This window comes from Suricata suricatta, chromosome 3, assembly GCF_006229205.1.
Source record: "Suricata suricatta isolate VVHF042 chromosome 3, meerkat_22Aug2017_6uvM2_HiC, whole genome shotgun sequence".
Lineage (NCBI taxonomy): Eukaryota > Metazoa > Chordata > Mammalia > Carnivora > Herpestidae > Suricata > Suricata suricatta.
This window is the reverse complement of record NC_043702.1, coordinates 171,797,448-171,814,784: the sequence shown is the minus strand read 5'-3', so window position 1 is coordinate 171,814,784 and position 17,337 is coordinate 171,797,448. Positions and strand designations below refer to the sequence as shown.

The 17,337-nt window shown below is 57.1% G+C and overlaps 2 protein-coding genes across 2 annotated transcripts in view; both read left to right on the top strand.

The window, feature by feature from the left end:
* CADM3 (cell adhesion molecule 3) overlaps nucleotides 1–12,858 on the top strand; it is a 14,379-nt gene extending 1,521 nt beyond the window's left edge. The window contains exons 2-10 of the mRNA XM_029935850.1: nucleotides 822–923; nucleotides 2,920–3,060; nucleotides 3,555–3,707; nucleotides 4,342–4,479; nucleotides 4,786–4,956; nucleotides 7,199–7,289; nucleotides 7,703–7,872; nucleotides 10,276–10,401; nucleotides 11,786–12,858. Of these exons, the coding sequence (XP_029791710.1) occupies nucleotides 822–923; nucleotides 2,920–3,060; nucleotides 3,555–3,707; nucleotides 4,342–4,479; nucleotides 4,786–4,956; nucleotides 7,199–7,289; nucleotides 7,703–7,872; nucleotides 10,276–10,401; nucleotides 11,786–11,904 (1,211 nt within the window). The 3' untranslated portion in view covers nucleotides 11,905–12,858. The remainder of the gene's footprint in view (nucleotides 1–821; nucleotides 924–2,919; nucleotides 3,061–3,554; nucleotides 3,708–4,341; nucleotides 4,480–4,785; nucleotides 4,957–7,198; nucleotides 7,290–7,702; nucleotides 7,873–10,275; nucleotides 10,402–11,785) is intronic.
* A 1,128-nt stretch (nucleotides 12,859–13,986) lies between these two features.
* On the top strand, nucleotides 13,987–17,022 carry ACKR1 (atypical chemokine receptor 1 (Duffy blood group)). Its single transcript, XM_029935849.1, has 2 exons — nucleotides 13,987–15,590; nucleotides 16,002–17,022. The coding sequence occupies exons 1-2, from the start codon at nucleotides 15,039–15,041 to the stop codon at nucleotides 16,971–16,973; spliced, it is 1,524 nt and encodes a 507-aa protein (XP_029791709.1). The 5' UTR covers nucleotides 13,987–15,038; the 3' UTR covers nucleotides 16,974–17,022.
* Nucleotides 17,023–17,337: the final 315 nt, after the last annotated feature.

Genomic DNA, 17,337 nt, shown 5'->3' with positions numbered 1-17,337 from the left:
GGCCCTGGGCTCTGGGCACCGCTTGTCCGGCGGGTCCTAGGGCCACCGCCCGGGGAGAGAGGCGGCGACCCGGCTCTGGGGCTTGCTGTGGCGGGCAGGTAGCAGGGTCCGGGACGCCCAGCGGGCAGGGGCCGGACACAGGCAGACCCCGAGCTGTTCACCTGAGAGCAGGTGGCAGCCTCCAGCCCACCGCTGTCTGTCGCACTGCTGGGGGCCTCGGCTGGAAAAGAACAGAGCTTTGGACTTGAGATCAGGCATTTCACTTCCGGTCTGTGTTCTACTCATGGGACCTTGGGCAAGTCCCTGCATTCTGCTTCCGCGGCGTCACAGGGGTGAACGTGCCAGCCAGCGTGTGTCACGGGCCTAGTAGAAGGATGAAGAATGGACGTATTTCCTAATTATTAAATCCGCTGTGATTTTAGTACATGCTGTGGTGTAGCAGGAAGAATCCTGGCTGAGGAATGAACAATCTTTGCGTTTTTTGCATTTGCTGGAGTGACCTTCCCCAAGTGACTTTTCACTCTCTAGGCTCCATTGTCCTCATCTGTAAAGTGGGAGAACCGGAGCAGAGGATCTTTAAGATCTCCTTTGGCTCCGATATTGTATGACTGATTGGTGACACTCAGCCCCCTCCTTGCAATACTCCCCCCCCCCCCGCCCCCACCTCCGGAAGAAAAGCTCTCACTTCCCTCCTCAGAAAGGACCCCCAGAGAAGCTGCTTTTCAGAAGGGCCTGTCCTCTCCCTGCCCCCAACAAGCAAGTATCCCAAAGGGCAGCAGCAAGTGGGTAGGGCTCATCCTTGATGGAGATTCTCTCCCCAGGCTACTGGCAGGAGCAGGATGTGGAGCTGGGGACCCTGGCTCCCCTCGGCGAGGCCATCAGCTCCACAGTCTGGAGCAGCCCTGATATGCTGGCCAGTCAAGGTGAGAATCCAGGCCCCCCGTCACCGTGTCCCTCGGTCCCCTCCACCATCCTCACGTCATCTCCCACTCATGCTGCCTCTGCCCTCTGTCCCCACTCCCCTCATTACCACACAGCTCCTTCTCCACCCCATCTGACATTTTAGATCGTAGTTCCACACCACCGACTCCTCCCGGACTCACGCCTCTTCCCTCACTCCAGTACACAGACCTCTGCATCCCTACACTTCCTTCCAAAAATAAAATGATGCTAGGAGGAGTGTATCACTTGGAATAAAGAGGTTCTGGAAGACACAATTGTGGTAGAATTCTTCAAAAGGACCCAGAGAGAACAGGATTACTCGTCAAAACTTGGTATACGGCTGGCAGTATATGAAAGGTTTCCCGGCCCTTTCGTTCAGATACTTCAGGGATCAATCACATCCCAGTTTACTCTGCCAGCTCCGTCTCTGCCTCACTAACCTTAAAATCATCATTTTAAGATTCAAGTTAGAAGGTTACTTGAGGAGCGTTCCAAAGAAAAGGCCACTTGCGAGTTCCAGGGCCAACTGGAATCACTGATTCTAGAATGATCTTAGGCAATCACCCCACCTCCATTGCCTCATTGTCTATATCTGTAAAACGAGGGAATCAGATTCCATGATCCTAGAAGATCCTCCTCAATTCTGTTATGATTCCGAACACTAAACCCTGCAGCCAGACTTTGTGCTGCAGTGTGGAGACAGCCCCCCGACCTCAGGGTCCCTGTTATCAACCCAGCACATGCCACCTTCACTCCGGGAGGGCGGGGAAGCTTCTCTGCTAGGAGCATTCATTATGCATTTCTTGGAAATGGAGCTCAGGTGGCCAAAAAAGAAAGGAATACCAGACAGGGCAGGGGTAAGGTCAGTGCCACAGGGAGTTTAAAATTACTCAGTTAGGGGACTGTGGGAAGTGAGTTTCTCGGCTTCCTATTCAGAGGAGCCTGATGCTGGTTAAGTAGGTGAGCGCCACAGAAGAAATGATGCGGAGCCTTGGGAATCTGAGTCGGAAGGTGTTGTTTATTTTAGTTGTGTGGGGGTCCCTGCCATGGGGTCACAGAAAGTCCTGGAGACAAGGGAATCAGCACTGGGAGCAGAATCCATGCCGAGGGGAGCAGGGAACCCGGCCGGTGGAGGAGGAAGGGAGCATCACACAGTGAGGGGCCCAGCGAGGCCAGGGAGGAGGCACACTGAGAGTCAGATGGCTTATCCCTCCAATACCTTATTTGTCCTTTTTTTGGGGGGGGTTGTCGTTTCATCTGACTAGAGAGGGGTGAGAAAGCATATCCAACGCATGGAAGGGAAAATTTTAATCCTTTACTCTTTAAAATAACACGAGGGGGGTGACTAGGATTTGTGTGTTGAGAGGCGGGTTGTCCCGATCCTGGAAGAAATGTGAGCTGACGACGAAGGGAAGTAACTGTGGGAGGAATCTGCAAAGTCCGTGCCAAAATGTTTCGGTTCTTCTGTTTTGTTGAATCGTTTTTGTTACTGATCGCAGTTTTCTCGGCTCCCGAATGGGGGACCCGAGGCTGGCGTGGTCTCTCCTCACTTTTACTTTCGGGGTTATTAGTGTCAGGCGCCTCTCTAGTCCTCGCTCCCACATGCAGCTGGAGGCAGGAAAGGAGAGCCCGAGTGGCAGGTGCGTGTGCGTGCTTTAAAGTGCGATCTCTCAGGAAAGAGCCATGGGCAGTGCTATGCGTAGATTTGGGCGCCTCTATTCCTCTAAATGTCCGCGGCCCTGTCAGCTCACCCAGCAAACATTCAACAAGTGACTGTCCCTCTGTGGAGTCCAAGCAAGAGGAAATAAGGTCTGTCTCCCCTCCTCCGCCTCTTCTGTTCCTTCCCCCACGACGCCTTCAGAGAATGCAGACACCTGGGCCTTGGACGGTCTGGGTGAGATGAGGTGGTACTTTGGCCCAGAAGTGGGTGGAGGGGGGGGGCTTCCCCACGAAGCTAACCCTCTTGTGCTCCTGCAGATAGCCAGCCCTGGACATCCGATGAGACCGTGGTGGCTGGTGGCACCGTGGTGCTCAAGTGCCAAGTGAAAGATCACGAGGACTCTTCCCTGCAGTGGTCTAACCCGGCCCAGCAGACTCTCTACTTTGGGGAGAAGAGAGGTAGCATACCACGTTTCATGTCCCTGGGGAGGGGGGTAGGGACTGTGGGCTGGGGCAGTGCCCAGCGGAGCCCGGGGCAGGTGTACCTGGGGTCCAGAGGCTGAGCACCAGAAGTTACCCTAGCCTCCTCACCTGGTTCCAGAAAAGTCTCAGTGTTAGAGCTCTGACCTGAGCCATGCACCATCCTACAGGGTCCCCGAGTGGCTACACCCCAGGGGAGCCCTAAGATTTAGCTGGTGTCGGTGTTGCACCAGGGACTCCACGAGGAAGCCCACGAGAGCCACGCCCACTGTTCCGAGCGCCCTGAGGCTGTGTGCCCCGCGGCTCAGGAAGGTGGCTCAGGACCTAGAGGCGGCTCAGGCTCTGGAGCAGTCTCACCTGCCCTAGACCCCGCTAGACCCCTTCTCCCAAAGACGCTAGCCTGGGATTGGAAGATGAACGTGAAGCCAGTGAAAGCCCCGCCTCCCATCCTCCCAATTCCCCCTCCCCCCCAGCCCTTCGTGATAATCGGATCCAGCTGGTTAGATCCACTCCCCACGAGCTCAGCATCAGCATCAGCAACGTGGCCCTGGCGGATGAAGGCGAATACACCTGCTCCATCTTCACCATGCCTGTGAGGACCGCCAAGTCCCTCGTCACCGTGCTCGGTGAGGCTCCCCGCCCCAGGGGCTCCGCAGCACGCCTTCTTGCAAACTCAGCTCCTAGGTGAGCCCCTGAGGCAGCCAGGGGCCAGGCAGGTCTCCGAGCGGTTGGGAAAAGTTCACTCCGTGCTTCCTTTGCGGTGGGACGAAATGCAAAGAGCACTGGGTTCTAGCCCTCTCTCTACTTACTGTTTGCTCTGGGGGAAATCCCTTACCCTCTCTGAGCCTGAATCTCCCAACCTATGACAGAAAGATGCTAACATCTATTCCACGTACCTCCCAAGACTGCAGGAGAGAAACTCGAGAAGTGCTTGCTGTGCGTGATTATAATATCCAAGTACCCGAGCTGCTTACGCAGCAGCTCATTTTCGTCTCCTTTCCCCCCTGGAGCATCCCACCAATCCTTCAGCCACGCAGCTGTGCTGTGGGGTGTCAGGTCCCATATCAGATCTCCCCTACTGGTCCCTAGGGAGGAGGTCAGAGAGAAAGATGATTTCTCTAGTCTTCTACCCATTCTAAACCAAAGCAGGACCCAGGTGTCCTGACGCCCAGAGAGGCCATCTCTGCAGGGAGAGCTGAGGTCACCTGAGGGAGCCTCTCCTTCCTATCTTGGCCATCCGCCCCTCCCCCTGCATGGCAGGAATCCCACAGAAGCCCATAATCACTGGCTACAAGTCATCATTACGGGAAAAAGAAACAACCACTCTAAACTGTCAGTCTTCCGGAAGCAAACCTGCAGCCCAGCTCACCTGGAGGAAGGGTGACCAAGAGCTCCACGGTAAGTTCCCCCTGCTTTGGGGCTCGGGGGTGGGGGAGGATGAGATGCATGGGTGTCCACATGTCCACATGTCCGCATGTCTGTGTATGTGCACATCTGCAGGGCACAGAAGGAGGACAAATGTTCTGTATGCACTCGTTTGTGTGTGTGTGTGTGTTAGGGCTGTGTTCTCCCCGTGTGTACATAACCATTTCACAACTCTCTCAGTGCGTCTAAGTTGAGGCTCACCATCTGTATGTCTGCCGTGGGGCCCACACTGTATCTGTGCGCTTGGGCTCACTCTGTGCCTGTGTGTGTGCGCTCCAGGGGAACCCACCCGCATCCAGGAAGATCCCAACGGTAAAACCTTCACCGTGAGCAGCTCGGTGACGTTCCAGGTTTCCCGGGACGATGACGGGGCGGACATCGTTTGCTCCGTGAACCACGAGTCTCTAAAGGGAGCTGACAGATCCACCTCTCAGCGCATCGAAGTTCTATGTATGTCGTGGGCTTGTGGGTGGAACTGTAACAGGTATGAGTTGGGGGTGGGGAAAGGAAAGGGATGTGGGCACAGGTAAGTGAGGGGATGAGGAGTGACAGCACTCGGCCAAGGGCCGGCAACCTGTCCTGTAAAGGGTAAACGTGTTAGGTCTGGGGGCTGCGTGGTCTCCACTAATTAACTCTGCTGTTGCTGCAGGAAAATGTCTGCAAGTGGTATGTAAACAAACTAGCATGGGTGTGTTCCAATAAAACTTTATTTACAAAAACACGTTGCTGGCAGGATTTGGCTTGAAGGGCAAGTTTATCAAGCCCTGAGCTAGGCCAGGCCGATGCAGCTGGATTGTAAACTGTGGCAGCACCTGTAACAAGTGAGGAGTCGCAAGATGCAGGCTTGAGCTTGACTTTTTCTTCGTAATATGAGAAGATGAACATGGCGGCCTCTTCTGAGACCAACATGCTGTGATCTCCCAGATTTTCTCCGCGGTCCTCCGCATCTGCCCCAGCTGTGCGAGTGTTCTTGGCATCCACAGTCACTACCCTGCACCTTTCCAAGGTGGAATCTGCTTTCAATATGGACAGGGGATGTCCGCCCTTCCCTGAGGAAATTTGGAACTCAGAGTGGAGGAACTAAGATGAAAGCAAGTACAAAAGCAGAAGATAAAGAATTACACAACAATGAATTTCTTGTCCTAGCTTTTCTCTTTTTTTTATAATGTTTATTTATTTTTGAGAGAGAAAGAGAAACAGAGCCTGAGCAGGGGAGGGGCAGAGAGAGACAGAGGCACAGAATCTGAAGCAGGCTCCAGGCTCTGAGCTGTCAGCACAGAGCCCGATGCAGGGCTCGAACCCACGAACTGTGAGATCATGACCTGAGCCAAACTCAGAGACCTAACTGACTGAGCCATCCAGGTGGCCCTTGACCTAGCTTATCTAGACGCTGGCCATTTTCCTAAAGTAATTCCAGTCCTGCATCTGGGACCAACACTGGGACTCCTCAAGCCCATTGCTGAATGTGAGGCAGGTTTGGGGTGACATCACTTTCCACTGGGCAGACTGGCAAGCTGGAGGCAGCTGGCCCGGGTCCCAGCTGCGGTGCCCCAGTGACAAGCTGTGTATCTTTCACCAAAGCTCACCACCTCTCAGTGGCTTCCGCTTACTTCCCGGAATTAGCGTGAGCATCAAGGGGAAAATAGAGGAAAGAACTTTGTAAATGTCTATATTGCTGTCAGGTGCTTCTCTGCTCAGTAGTTATGAGTGTGGGGGCCCCTTGGCCTTTCGGTCATTCCCCCAGGCCCTGGTCCCTACCCAGGGCTCTGGAGGGCCCTCCCCTGTCTGAACACCATAGACTTCTCTATTAAAGGTACCAGACCATCTGGCACTGACTCCCTCTAAGCCCAACTGCGATCATCAGTCAGTCAACAAATGCTCTCCCCCAGGCACTGTGCTGGACGTTTCTATGGTTGTGGGACCCTGGAATACCCATTCTCTCACTTGGCCTGATGCCCTTTGTCCTGTTTGATCTGACAGTAACACGTCCATTCACTGGTTGTTAAGATTGGCCCTGTCCTTGGGGGAAGCTCGGCCTCTTTATCTGTTGTTCTCCACCAGCATCTGGCTGCATTGTTCTCTGTGGCCATCTGGACCTAGCGTACGAGCGGCCCTACGGCGCCGGTGGCAGATGCCATTATTCCATCGCAGAGACCATCTAGATTGTGTCAGTGCCTTCTCGCCGCCAAAATATGACCCCTGACTCTTGTCGAAAATCTCTTACTTCACTTTTGGACTGACCATTAAAGAATGATGCTCTGTGTTCAAGAGTCGCTCTCAGCTTGAACTCCCTTGCAGAGCAGAGAGGATTGAGCTACAGTGAGCTCAATAAACGATCATGTTCAAGTTCACTGATTCTGTCAGAAATGTGTATTAAGTCCCATTGATGTGCTGGGCACAGGTGCACTGGGGTCCCTCCTTGGCTCTGGTTAGGACACCCCTTAGGGCCCTGCCCAGCACAGATCTTCAGAAATCCTACCTCTTCAAGTTTGCAGCGCAAATCTCCGCATGTTGGGTAGCGACAGTGGACTTTGCTTGCAAGAGGCAGAGGGCGGAGGTCGCTGTCCCTGATACTGCAGGCCCTTGGGGCATCAGGGGTAGAGGCTGTAATGCAGGGCTGGGTGAGGCGGGAGAGCCACCCTTTCCTGGACTCCAGGGCAGTTTTGCATTGACATCACTTCCTTCTCCACAGACACACCAACGGCGAAGATTAGACCAGACCCCCCACACCCCCGAGAGGGCCAGAAGCTGCTGCTTCACTGTGAGGGGCGTGGAAATCCCATGTAAGAAGACCCTCTTGCTTCCTGCCCCAACATACCTCCATACCTTGGCCTGTGATCTGCCCTTAGAGTGTCCCCGTCTCCCTCCTACTGTTGCTCCTTGGCCCTGTCCGGTCCTGTCCATCCTCTGACCATTTCTCCTACAAAGCAGCAGAAGGGCCCCCCCCCCCGGCTGAGCCCAAGGCCCCCATGGGCACCAAGCCACAGTCGGACCCAAGTTAAGCGATCTCCCTCATCCTCAAATCGCACCCCAAGAGGGCACCCCTCCCTCCCAGCAGCTCGGTCTGTGGCCCCTGTAACTCCTTGAGCCTTCATCAAACTGTCCTTGACTTCCTGTGCCCAGTTATTGTCTTTGTCTCCCTTTAGCCCCCTGGCCTGCTCTCTCCCTAACATGTGTGACTTCTCTGCCTCCACAGCCCCCAGCAGTACCTGTGGGAGAAGGAGGGCAGTGTGCCCCCGCTAAAGATGACCCAGGAGAGTGCCCTGATCTTCCCCTTCCTCAACAAGAGCGACAGCGGGACCTACGGCTGCACGGCCACCAGCAACATGGGCAGCTACAAGGCCTACTACACGCTCAATGTGAACGGTGAGCCCCTCTCCGTCCACCCCACACTGTCCCGCCATCTCCTGAGAGCACCCCTCCCCGTGCCTGGGCCAAGTAAGCTGACAAGAGCCTGCCCCGAGAGGGCCTGGGCCATGGTCTCTGGGTCCACTCTGGAATGTCTGATACAGAAACATCAACACAATGGCAGGCTCTGGTCTGCCTCTGGTTAGCACTGGTGGCCCACATGACGCCATCACCGCACCCCTGTACTCCCCCTCCCTGTACCCCTGCACCCACTCTGGCAGAGGCCCAGAGTCTCTCCAGGTCAGGTGTGGGGCTTTCCGTCTCCAGTGAGCTGTCCCAGGGCTGCTTCTCTCGTGACCGATACGGGACGTGTGCTGCTGTGCTCCTTCCTGCAGGCCTTGGCCACAGCAGAGTGGGTCCAGGCAGACCCCGGACGTACCAGATGCGGAGACACAGGGCATTTCCTCTGACGTCCTGTCTTCCAGAGACACTAGTGATGCTCCTTCTCTGAAGCTCTCCCTGAAGGCGTGACCACAAAACCCAGCTTCAGGAGAAGGGACGGGCTAGCACAGGGGTCCCTTTATTGGAGAGTTGGCAGAAGTCTTGAAGATCCCGCTGGCAGTGGGGTCCCACCAGAAAACCTTACAGGCCTTCCCTCAGAATAGCAGCACAGCAGAGGTTCCCTATTGGAAATGCCCATTACCTCGGCGACGTGATGGCAGTTGAGTCTCCCATAGATAAGAGACCTGAGATCTTGGGACCCGGATGCTTGTATAGATGGGGTGGCTCTGACTCCAGGGGCAGACTTCAGCCTGCAGGAGCTGCCTCGGCACGTCAGACAGAGCTATTGTAGGATGTGAGCAGCAAGGACGGTGTGCTGAGGTCCAGCGTCAGCCCCCAGATCTCCCCCGACCAGCTCTGATGGCACTGGCAGTGAGACAAAGTCCGGGCGCCCCAGGTTGGTCTCCTGCTGGCCCCGCCCCCCACCAGGGGTCCTGTCTGACACGGCTGCCTCAGTGCTGACGCCTGGTGGTAGGAGGGTGTCCTGCATCTTCCTCCAGGAGTATCCTAAGCCGTCCTGATGCCACCAGCCTGGAAGGAATGAAATGGAGTTCTACCTAGGGACAGGGGCCTGTAACTGATGGCCATGGAAAGCTAGTTTTTCTAGGGTATTTCCATTTCCACAGCCCCTGTAACAATTATCCAGGGTTCATATTTTTGTGATGTGGACTGTGCATCACCTACTGTTTGGGAGAAAAATGGGGGTAACCTCCCTCTGTTTCTTTCGCCTTAACACCCTCACACCCACCCCATCATGTCATGAAGCCCCCAGATCCCTTTTCTCCCTCCCAAGCAGAGCTTAAAAAAAAACCAGAGCACAAATGTTTTCTTTTCAAATTAGGCGTAGACAGGCAAGGAGCCAAAGAGCTGGCCCAGTCAAGCCTGAGGAGACAGAAGGTAGGAAAGACGAAATATGTAAAGACTCCATGAGGCCACAAGACTCAAGCTGAGTCTGTGGGAAAATGGTGGCTCTCCCATGAGTTCTTTCTACGGCTAATGCAGTTTTGGACACACACATCTGGACTATGTCCTGGGCCTGGGCGCTGTCTCCTCAGATATTTGGGACTCAGGGCTCAACTGGTGCTGTCCTTGGCATGCCTGGCCCAATCTGTGCTCTCAGGATCTGTCCCTGTAGATGCTGCAGCGGAAGGCGGTTTCTCTAATCTGCTGGCGGAGACATTGGCCACCATGGGGGCCATCCATGAAGGAGGCTTTTGCCTTCCCCACAAAGCTCTGGGTGGTGGGATGTGAGGCTGGAGTCCCAGGCCTCCTGGATGAGACACGCTGGAGGATGGGGATGTAGCTGGAACCCCGAACTCTGCACCAGGGGGGAGCACTGCTCTGTACACAGCATCGCCTCCCTTAAGGTGCTGTCAGAGTTCCCAGTTCCTGGCTTCGTCACTGCCCCTCTTCTGTCTGGTCTTGGGGCAATGGGTGAGCAGGTTGGGAAGCCCCCTGAGAGAAGCCAGCTCTGGATCTCAAGCAGACAGGAGGGTAAGAGGGCATGATGACCTGAAAGGAATTCTGATACCCGCTGAAAGTCAAAGCAAGAGAGAGAACAAGAGATGATGTAGATGGTAAAGCTACGTGACACTTGAGTGCCACAGACACAATTTAAAGGGTTGAATGTGAGCAGATTTATCCCTTTATTCATGAATACATAATTTTTTAAAATGATTACTGCATTTGAGACACAGTGTAAGAAAGAAGGGTACAAAGGAAGGCATACCCCCTGCTGTGGGATCCACTCCCCTCTCCTGACGCTGGCCCGTGTTCCGTGCCATGTCCGATACCATGGCCAGAGGTGCTCTAGGACAAGGGCTCTTCCCAGGTCTGACTGTGTGCGTGCCCTCCCTGCAGACCCGAGCCCAGTGCCGTCATCCTCCAGCACCTACCACGCCATCATTGGTGGGATCGTGGCTTTCATCGTCTTCCTGCTTCTCATCCTGCTTATCTTCCTAGGCCACTACTTGATCCGGCACAAAGGTCAGAAGCAGTGGGGTGCTGGGGGGAGTCAGGGAGGCAGCAGGGAGCTGGGGGCAGGCAGGGAGGCAGCAGGGAGCTGGGGGCAGGATCTGGAGGCTCAGTGGCCCCTTGGAGTGTGAGATGAATAAAGAAGGGAGCCAGCCCTGTGATGACTGAGCGCCGCCAACCCTTGGTGATCATCCAAGTAAACTGGAGCTCTCCCACTCAGCCAGCTGCTGCTCCCACGCTGCTCTGCCTCCAGGGTCTCCTGCTTGAAGGCAGGGGCCTGCCTGAACTGCCTCTTTGTCCCATCCTGTCCTGCCCTTTCTTCCTTTCTCATCTAGTTGTCCTCTGGTCCCCTGGCCCCTTGTCCCCACACCATCTCTTCTCCCCTTTATCCGTGCCCACCCACTCTCCTCCCAGGTTCTCCCCTCTGCAAGTGCTTTAGCCAACAGCCCAGGGCATGGGCTGAGTCAGATCTCAGCTGCGGTTCATGGGCTGACCTGCGGTTTCCCTGTCCCCACCCAGGGTGCATGCACACACGTGTACTCACATGCACACATACACACACACACACACACACACACATATCCATATCCATATGTATATATAGATAGATAGATAAATGCTCACATGTACACACACATACAGGTATGTGCATGTACCCACATGTCCACATACACACGCGCCCATACACACAGGTACATATATACACCAATGGGTGCGCACATGTACATGCATATGCTCACATGTACACATATACACTCAGGTACATACATTCACGTATACACAGAGATATATGCACACACATGCTTATGTGCACATATGCAGACACATACATATGCACACATGCACAGGCACACAATACACATGCAGGCACACACATGTGCATGCATGTACTCACACATACACATGCATGCAGGTGCATACCCATACACAAAGGTACACCATACACACTTATAAACACATGCACACATGAATGTACACACAGGTGTACACATGCATATGCATATACTTACGCACTTGTGCACACAGGTGCAGACACACACACACATGCATACACACGTGCACACATACAGTCGCATGTGCTCTCGCATGTACACATGCATGCATGCAGCACACATGCATACATGCACCTATACACATGTACACGCAAACTCACACGCATGTGTGCATGCATACACTTGCACAAACACACACACTTTTCTGCCTGTATTATAAGTGAGATTCTAATTGAGGGCGGGGTGCATTAATTCAGGGGGTGTGGTCAGGTGATGGGCAAGACACAAACTGGGTCAGGCGGAGAGGGAGGCTCTGGGCGGGAGGGACGCGGCAGGAGCAGGCGCCGTGGGTGGGTGAGGCCGGAACAGGGGGCTTCAGAAGTGTGCAAACTGCGTCTCCCCAGGGACCTACCTGACGCACGAGGCCAAAGGCTCGGATGACGCCCCAGATGCAGACACGGCCATCATCAACGCAGAAGGCGGGCAGTCGGGCGGGGACGACAAAAAGGAGTATTTCATCTAGACGCGCCCGGCCACCTCCTACGCCCCCATGGGCCCCGTGGGGACTTCCGGGGCCATCGCCAACCTGGACTTGTACAGAGCGACCCCAGGGCCGCCCCTCCCGCTTGCTCCCTGGCCCCCCCACCCCCCTGTACAGAATGTCTGCTTTGGGTGCGGTTTTGTACTCGGTTTGGAATGGGGAGGGAGGAGGGCGGGGGGAGGGAGGGTTGCCCTCAGCCCTTTCCGTGGCTTCTCTGCGTTTGGGTTATTATTATTTTTATAACAATCCCAAATCAAATCCGTCTCCAGGCTGGAGGGGCAGGGGCCCAGGGGTGAGGAGAACTACACCCCCTGGAGTGTTAGGAGGGGGGGAAGGCGGAGGGGGAAGGACAGGGCTCTGAGCTGGGCTGGGTGTGGGCGGGGGGCCTCTCCAGCCCTCCATCCTCAACCTGGCTTTCTAGGGGGGATGGGGAGGTGCTGAGCAGAAGCCGCCCACCTCGAGCTGGGGACAGGGAAGTGGGTGACACCCCGTCATCCCTCCTCTACCACCACGGGAGAGGGCGAGGGGGTGGTCCCGAGGAGGCGTGGCCTGCAGGTGGCAGCCACACGGGGACCTCCGCGCCGGAGGACTCCGGCCCCTGCCGGGAGGCATGGGTCTGCAGAGGAAGACAGGCAGAGATGGCAGTGGACCCCTGCCCCCCACCCCACACACAGCGAATGAAGCCGGGCCCTGGGGGTGGGGAGCGCAGAGCGGGCAGCCATGCTCTGCGCTCCAGCAGCTGTGGGCTGTGCGCGGGGCGCTGCTCCGGGCCCTTGCCCTGACCCGAGCCCAAGCGGGGACTGTCACTCGGCAACCGCTCTCCATGGCATCGCTAGGCAGCCATCCGCCGCGTCTTGTGCCGTCTGCGCCCCCTTCCCGTCCCCTCAGCGGCCAGGCAGACCTAACAACAAAAATACTAAAAGGAGCTTCTCTGCACTGAGCTGTTTCCTGCCCAAACGAGGGGAGGGGAGCAATGTGAACTCTGCGAGTGCGTGACTTGTGTCTGTGCTTGTGTGTGTGTGTGTGTGTGTGTGCACGTGGTTGTGCACGCACGTGTGTGAGAGAGAGACAGCAAGGGGGTCCCTGGCAGGTGGGCTGGGGGAGGCTGCAGGATGCGCCAAGGAAGGTCCGTGTTCCTGGCCTGGGCAGCCGCCCCAGCCCTGTGGGTCCCAGGCCACCCTGGGTGCCCCTCGGTCATGGAGGAAACGGTCCCAGGACGTGTTTCGCTCAGCTGTCCGTCTAGTCTCTCCCTCAGATATACAGCATCCAGACCTTGCCTCGGTTTCCCCTCTCAGAGCCACGGAGTCAGTGCCACAGCCTTTGCTATGCACCCCTCAGGCCTGTCCCCGGCACTGACCCTGGGACGACCACGGTCACCTCTCTTCCCCCGCTAGTCTATACCCTGCTCAGCAAGGGCTGAGGGTGAACCCTGTCTCCTTCCCATCTCCACCCCTGCGTTGGATTTTCTGTCTTCCTCTGTTGCCGTGGAGATGAGGTCACTCGCCCTGCCTGTCCCGGTGAAGGGGCACCCTGCTCCCCCCTCCAGCACGTCCGCCCTGCTGCGCCCGTCCGGCAGGCCTGCCCACACCCCCTCAGTTCAGGTAATACCCTCGGGAATCTTCCAGCCGCTGGTCAGGGCCCTTGGGCACCGCAGGCACCCCGCCCCGCCTAAGCCAGGGCGCACCCACCTCACAGCAGCCAGGCAGCCCAGGGCCCCAGGCCTGTGGGCTCCCTGTCTCCCAGCACCCGCTTTTGGGAAAATGACCTTTCCTCTTTGAGCTGAACCACTCTGTCCATGTTACACAGAAGCCATATTTGTATGGGGGTGGGGGAGGGGCCGTTGTGCTGTGTGTGTCTGTCTGTGGGGTGGGGGCGGGGAGCAGGGAGGGGATCGCGTATCTTTCTAATCTTTCTAACTCTCCTGTGCTAATCTCAGAGGGGCCACCCTCAATATATCTGGATTATCCGTGTCGTCCGGCTGCCTCCTTCTTGCTGCTCTTGCTCCCGTTGGCATGTGTGCGTGTGAGGGCTTCTGCTGGTGTCCCTGCACCTGCCGTGCCGCTCTCCCGAGGGGCCTCTCCGACGGAGACAACAGAACTCTCCAAGGGAGAGAAGGGCCTTCACCCCCTTTGGCTGGGTCCCTGCTCTCCAGAGGGTTTGGGGTGGGGCACTGGGCGCTCCAGGCGGTGCCGGAGGAGGGGAACGTGGAGGCAGAGGCACCATCAAGCCCCCTGCCGGACAGGCGCCCCCCCCCCCGCCCCCCGCCAGAACCGCTGTCTAACCCGCCCACGCTGACGCTGAAACGAGCTGGCGTCCTGGCAGGACAGGGCCCCATCTGTGTAAGGGACCCCCACCATGTGTCTGCGCGTCTCTCCTCTGGCCTCTCGCACCCCAGTATGGATGAGGAAGAGCTCCTTGGTGGAACTGGGGTTAAAACACCCCATGCTCTCTTGGAATGAAAGTGTTCCCCTAACCGGCTCGTCTATCTCGTCCTCTGACTCCGATTCTCCGTGACTCACCCTGCCCCCTGTCGGGGCTGGCCCTTTCCCCACAGCAGAGAGAGTCACATGCAGACACCTGGAGAAGCAGCGGAGGGGGAAGGGCTGGGGGGAGCAGCGGCCTTGGCTCGGGAGTGGTGGGTCTGCAGAGTGGATGCTGTCTCTCCACGAGCCTGAGAGACACGGAAGACCCCAGCCGTGTGAGGAGCTTCCCGTTGGTAGGATGCCAGGCCAGTGGAGCGGCTCCAGGGCCTTTATGGTCCCCAACAGAAACATGAATGAGATTACCCCATAGGCAACACTTCAAACTCTGCTGTCCCATTGTCCCCCGGAGGCTGCTCTGACTTGTCACACCGTGTGTGGTGCTCGATATGGAAAACTCATTCCCTGCGCCCATAGGTGGCTAGATGGACACCCAGTTCCTCCCTGAAGCAGCTTCATTATGCAAGCTGGGTAGGTAGCTGCCCCCCCAGCCCTTCCCCAACCCCCATCGGACCGGCCAAACACCTGCGTAACGCCCAGCACTCAGATCTGTGCACACTGCGCCCAGCGCGCAGCCACACACACTGACCCTCAGGCTGTGAGCGCCCCCAGGATCCAACCCCGGGCCTCACTAACATGCCCCCCCAAACGTGTTGCCCTGGAGCTACGTTTCCTTTGGATCTAGTTCAAGGGGCTGGAGAATCAGTGAGAGTCATCGTGCGCCCTTTCCCTCCACTTTCCCAGCAGCCTCTCCCCTCTGGCTTACACATAACCCCTGGCCCCTCTTCCTTCCTGGTGCCTGAAGGATCCGTCCTTGCTGGAAAGCCCCCTGGCTCCTCAGCCTCCCTTTCCACCTTTGGGAAAATACCCGCTATCTGGTTGCCACCCTTTTCCTTTCCTAAGTGCAGGTCATGCGGGTCCCCACTAGTGGAATCCAACCTCAAAACAGGAAGCCTGGGCTGGTGCCCCCCGCAGGCCCGCGGCCCAGGCAGGCAGTGGGCGTGGGGCAAAGGCTTCCTGAATTCCCCGCTCCCCCCGCCGCCTGTCCCACGGCCCTGCCCAGAACTGATGGCCTTCATTAGCCCCTGGCACTTATCTTGGAGCCACAGTCACCGGCAGGACGTTCCCAGCCCCTGCCTCTGCGCGCGCGAGCCTGGCAGTGCCATGGGGAACTGTCTGCAGCACCCGGTGAGTGTGGGCGCCAGGCCTGCCGCCCCCCCGCCTCTTGTCCTCTCCCCTCTTTCTGTCTGTTTCTTGGTGGTCCTCACACGCCTTTCCTTCTCTCCCCATCTCTTACCCTTCCCTCTTTTTCCCTTTTCTCGTTCTCACTCTGGTCTCCTAGGTGCCCCCATCATTGTCCTTAGTGACCTCCCCATTTCCAGCCAGGTCCCTGGTGCCCTCACCCTGACACTGTCCGGCTCTTGCAAGTCCTGTCCGGTCCCCTCCCCTGCTCCTCCCTCCCAGGGCCTCCCTGTGCTGTCCTCTCCCGCTGTCTCCCCCCCCTCCCCTCCCCCTGCCCCTCTCCCTGCCCTCATTCCCGGGGACTCTTCCGTGCGGTGAGCAGATGATCTGATTGTCCCCTTTGGGGATGTCCTCCAGGTGGCGGATGAGGACTCTACTAAGTTCTCCTTTGAAGACGATATTTGGGCTGAGTTCAATGACTCCTACGACATGGACTATAACATCAGCAATGTGGAAGCTGCTGCCCCCTGCCGCTCCTGCGCCCTGCTGGATGACTCCTCGCTGCCCTTCTTCGTCCTCGCCAGTGTCCTGGGCATCCTTGCGGGGGGCGCTGTTCTCTTGGCGCTCCTCAGACCTCTCTTCCACTGGCGGGTCTGCCCCGGGAGGCCGGTTCTCATCCAGCTGGCCGTGGGCAGCACCCTCTTCAGTGCCGTGGTGCCCATCCTGGCGCCGGGGCTGAACGGTGTCCAGAGCACGGCCCTGTGCCACCTGGCTCACCTGCTCTGGTACAGCTCAGCCTTTGCCCAGGCTCTGCTCATCGGGTGCCATGCCTGCCTGGGCCCCAAACTGGGTGCGGGCCACGTCCCAGGCATCACCCTCTGGCTCCCTGTGGGACTCTGGGGAGCGGCTCTTCTCCTGGGGTTGCCCGTCACACTGGCCAGTGACACTTCCCGTGGACTCTGCTCCCTGACGTTCAACAAAAGCCCCAGGTTTCTGCTACTCTTGCATGTGGCCGCCTGCTTTACGATCTTCACCTTGTTGCCACTGGGCCTGTTGGGAGCCAAGGCACTGACGAAAGCTTTGGGCAGGTGTCCAGGTCCCCAGGCTAGTGTCCTGTGGGTCTGGTTTGTTTTCTGGTGGCCTCATGGGGTGGCTCTGGGAGTGGACTTTCTTGTGAGGTCCAAGTCTGTGGTTCTGTGGACATGTCTTGCCCAGCAGGCTCTGGACCTGCTGTTGCACCTGGCAGAGGCCCTGGCTATACTGCACTGTGCGGCCACACCCCTGCTCCTGGCCCTGTCCTACCACCAGACCACCCGCACGCCCCCGCCCTCCCTGCCTCTCTCGGCAAGACAGCCTTCTCATCTGGACCCCCTGGGAGGCAAGTCCTAGCCTCTTCACGCCTGTCCACCTGAATTAAAGTCTACGCTTCTTTTGTGAAGCTGGTGGTTTCTTGTTTTATCTGGAGATGGAGAGGAGAGGAAGGAGGATGGAGAGAGAGAGAGAGAGAGAGAGAGAGAGAGAGAGAGAGAGAGAGAGATTTCACGCCAGACTTTGCTGCCAGTGTCTGCTTCTCGAGCTGGCCTGGGAAGAAGGAGAATGGTGTGCAGACATCCTCGGGGCGCACAGATGTTGTCTCTAGAGGTGGGGGGTTACTGCCGTCTCAAAGGGAAAGAGAGTATGAGGGGAGCAGCTACACCTGAAAACCTCGAAGAGATGGCTTAGAAGATGAGGAAGGAAGAGAAGCCGCTACAGA

Excerpts from the sequence above, each read along its gene's own strand:
- ACKR1 (XM_029935849.1), top strand. The coding sequence starts at position 15,039 with ATGCCCCCCCAAACGTGTTGCCCTGGAGCTACGTTTCCTTTGGATCTA. Across the intron at positions 15,591-16,001 it reads GGAACTGTCTGCAGCACCCG|GTGGCGGATGAGGACTCTAC; the intron begins GTGAGTGTGGGC and ends GATGTCCTCCAG.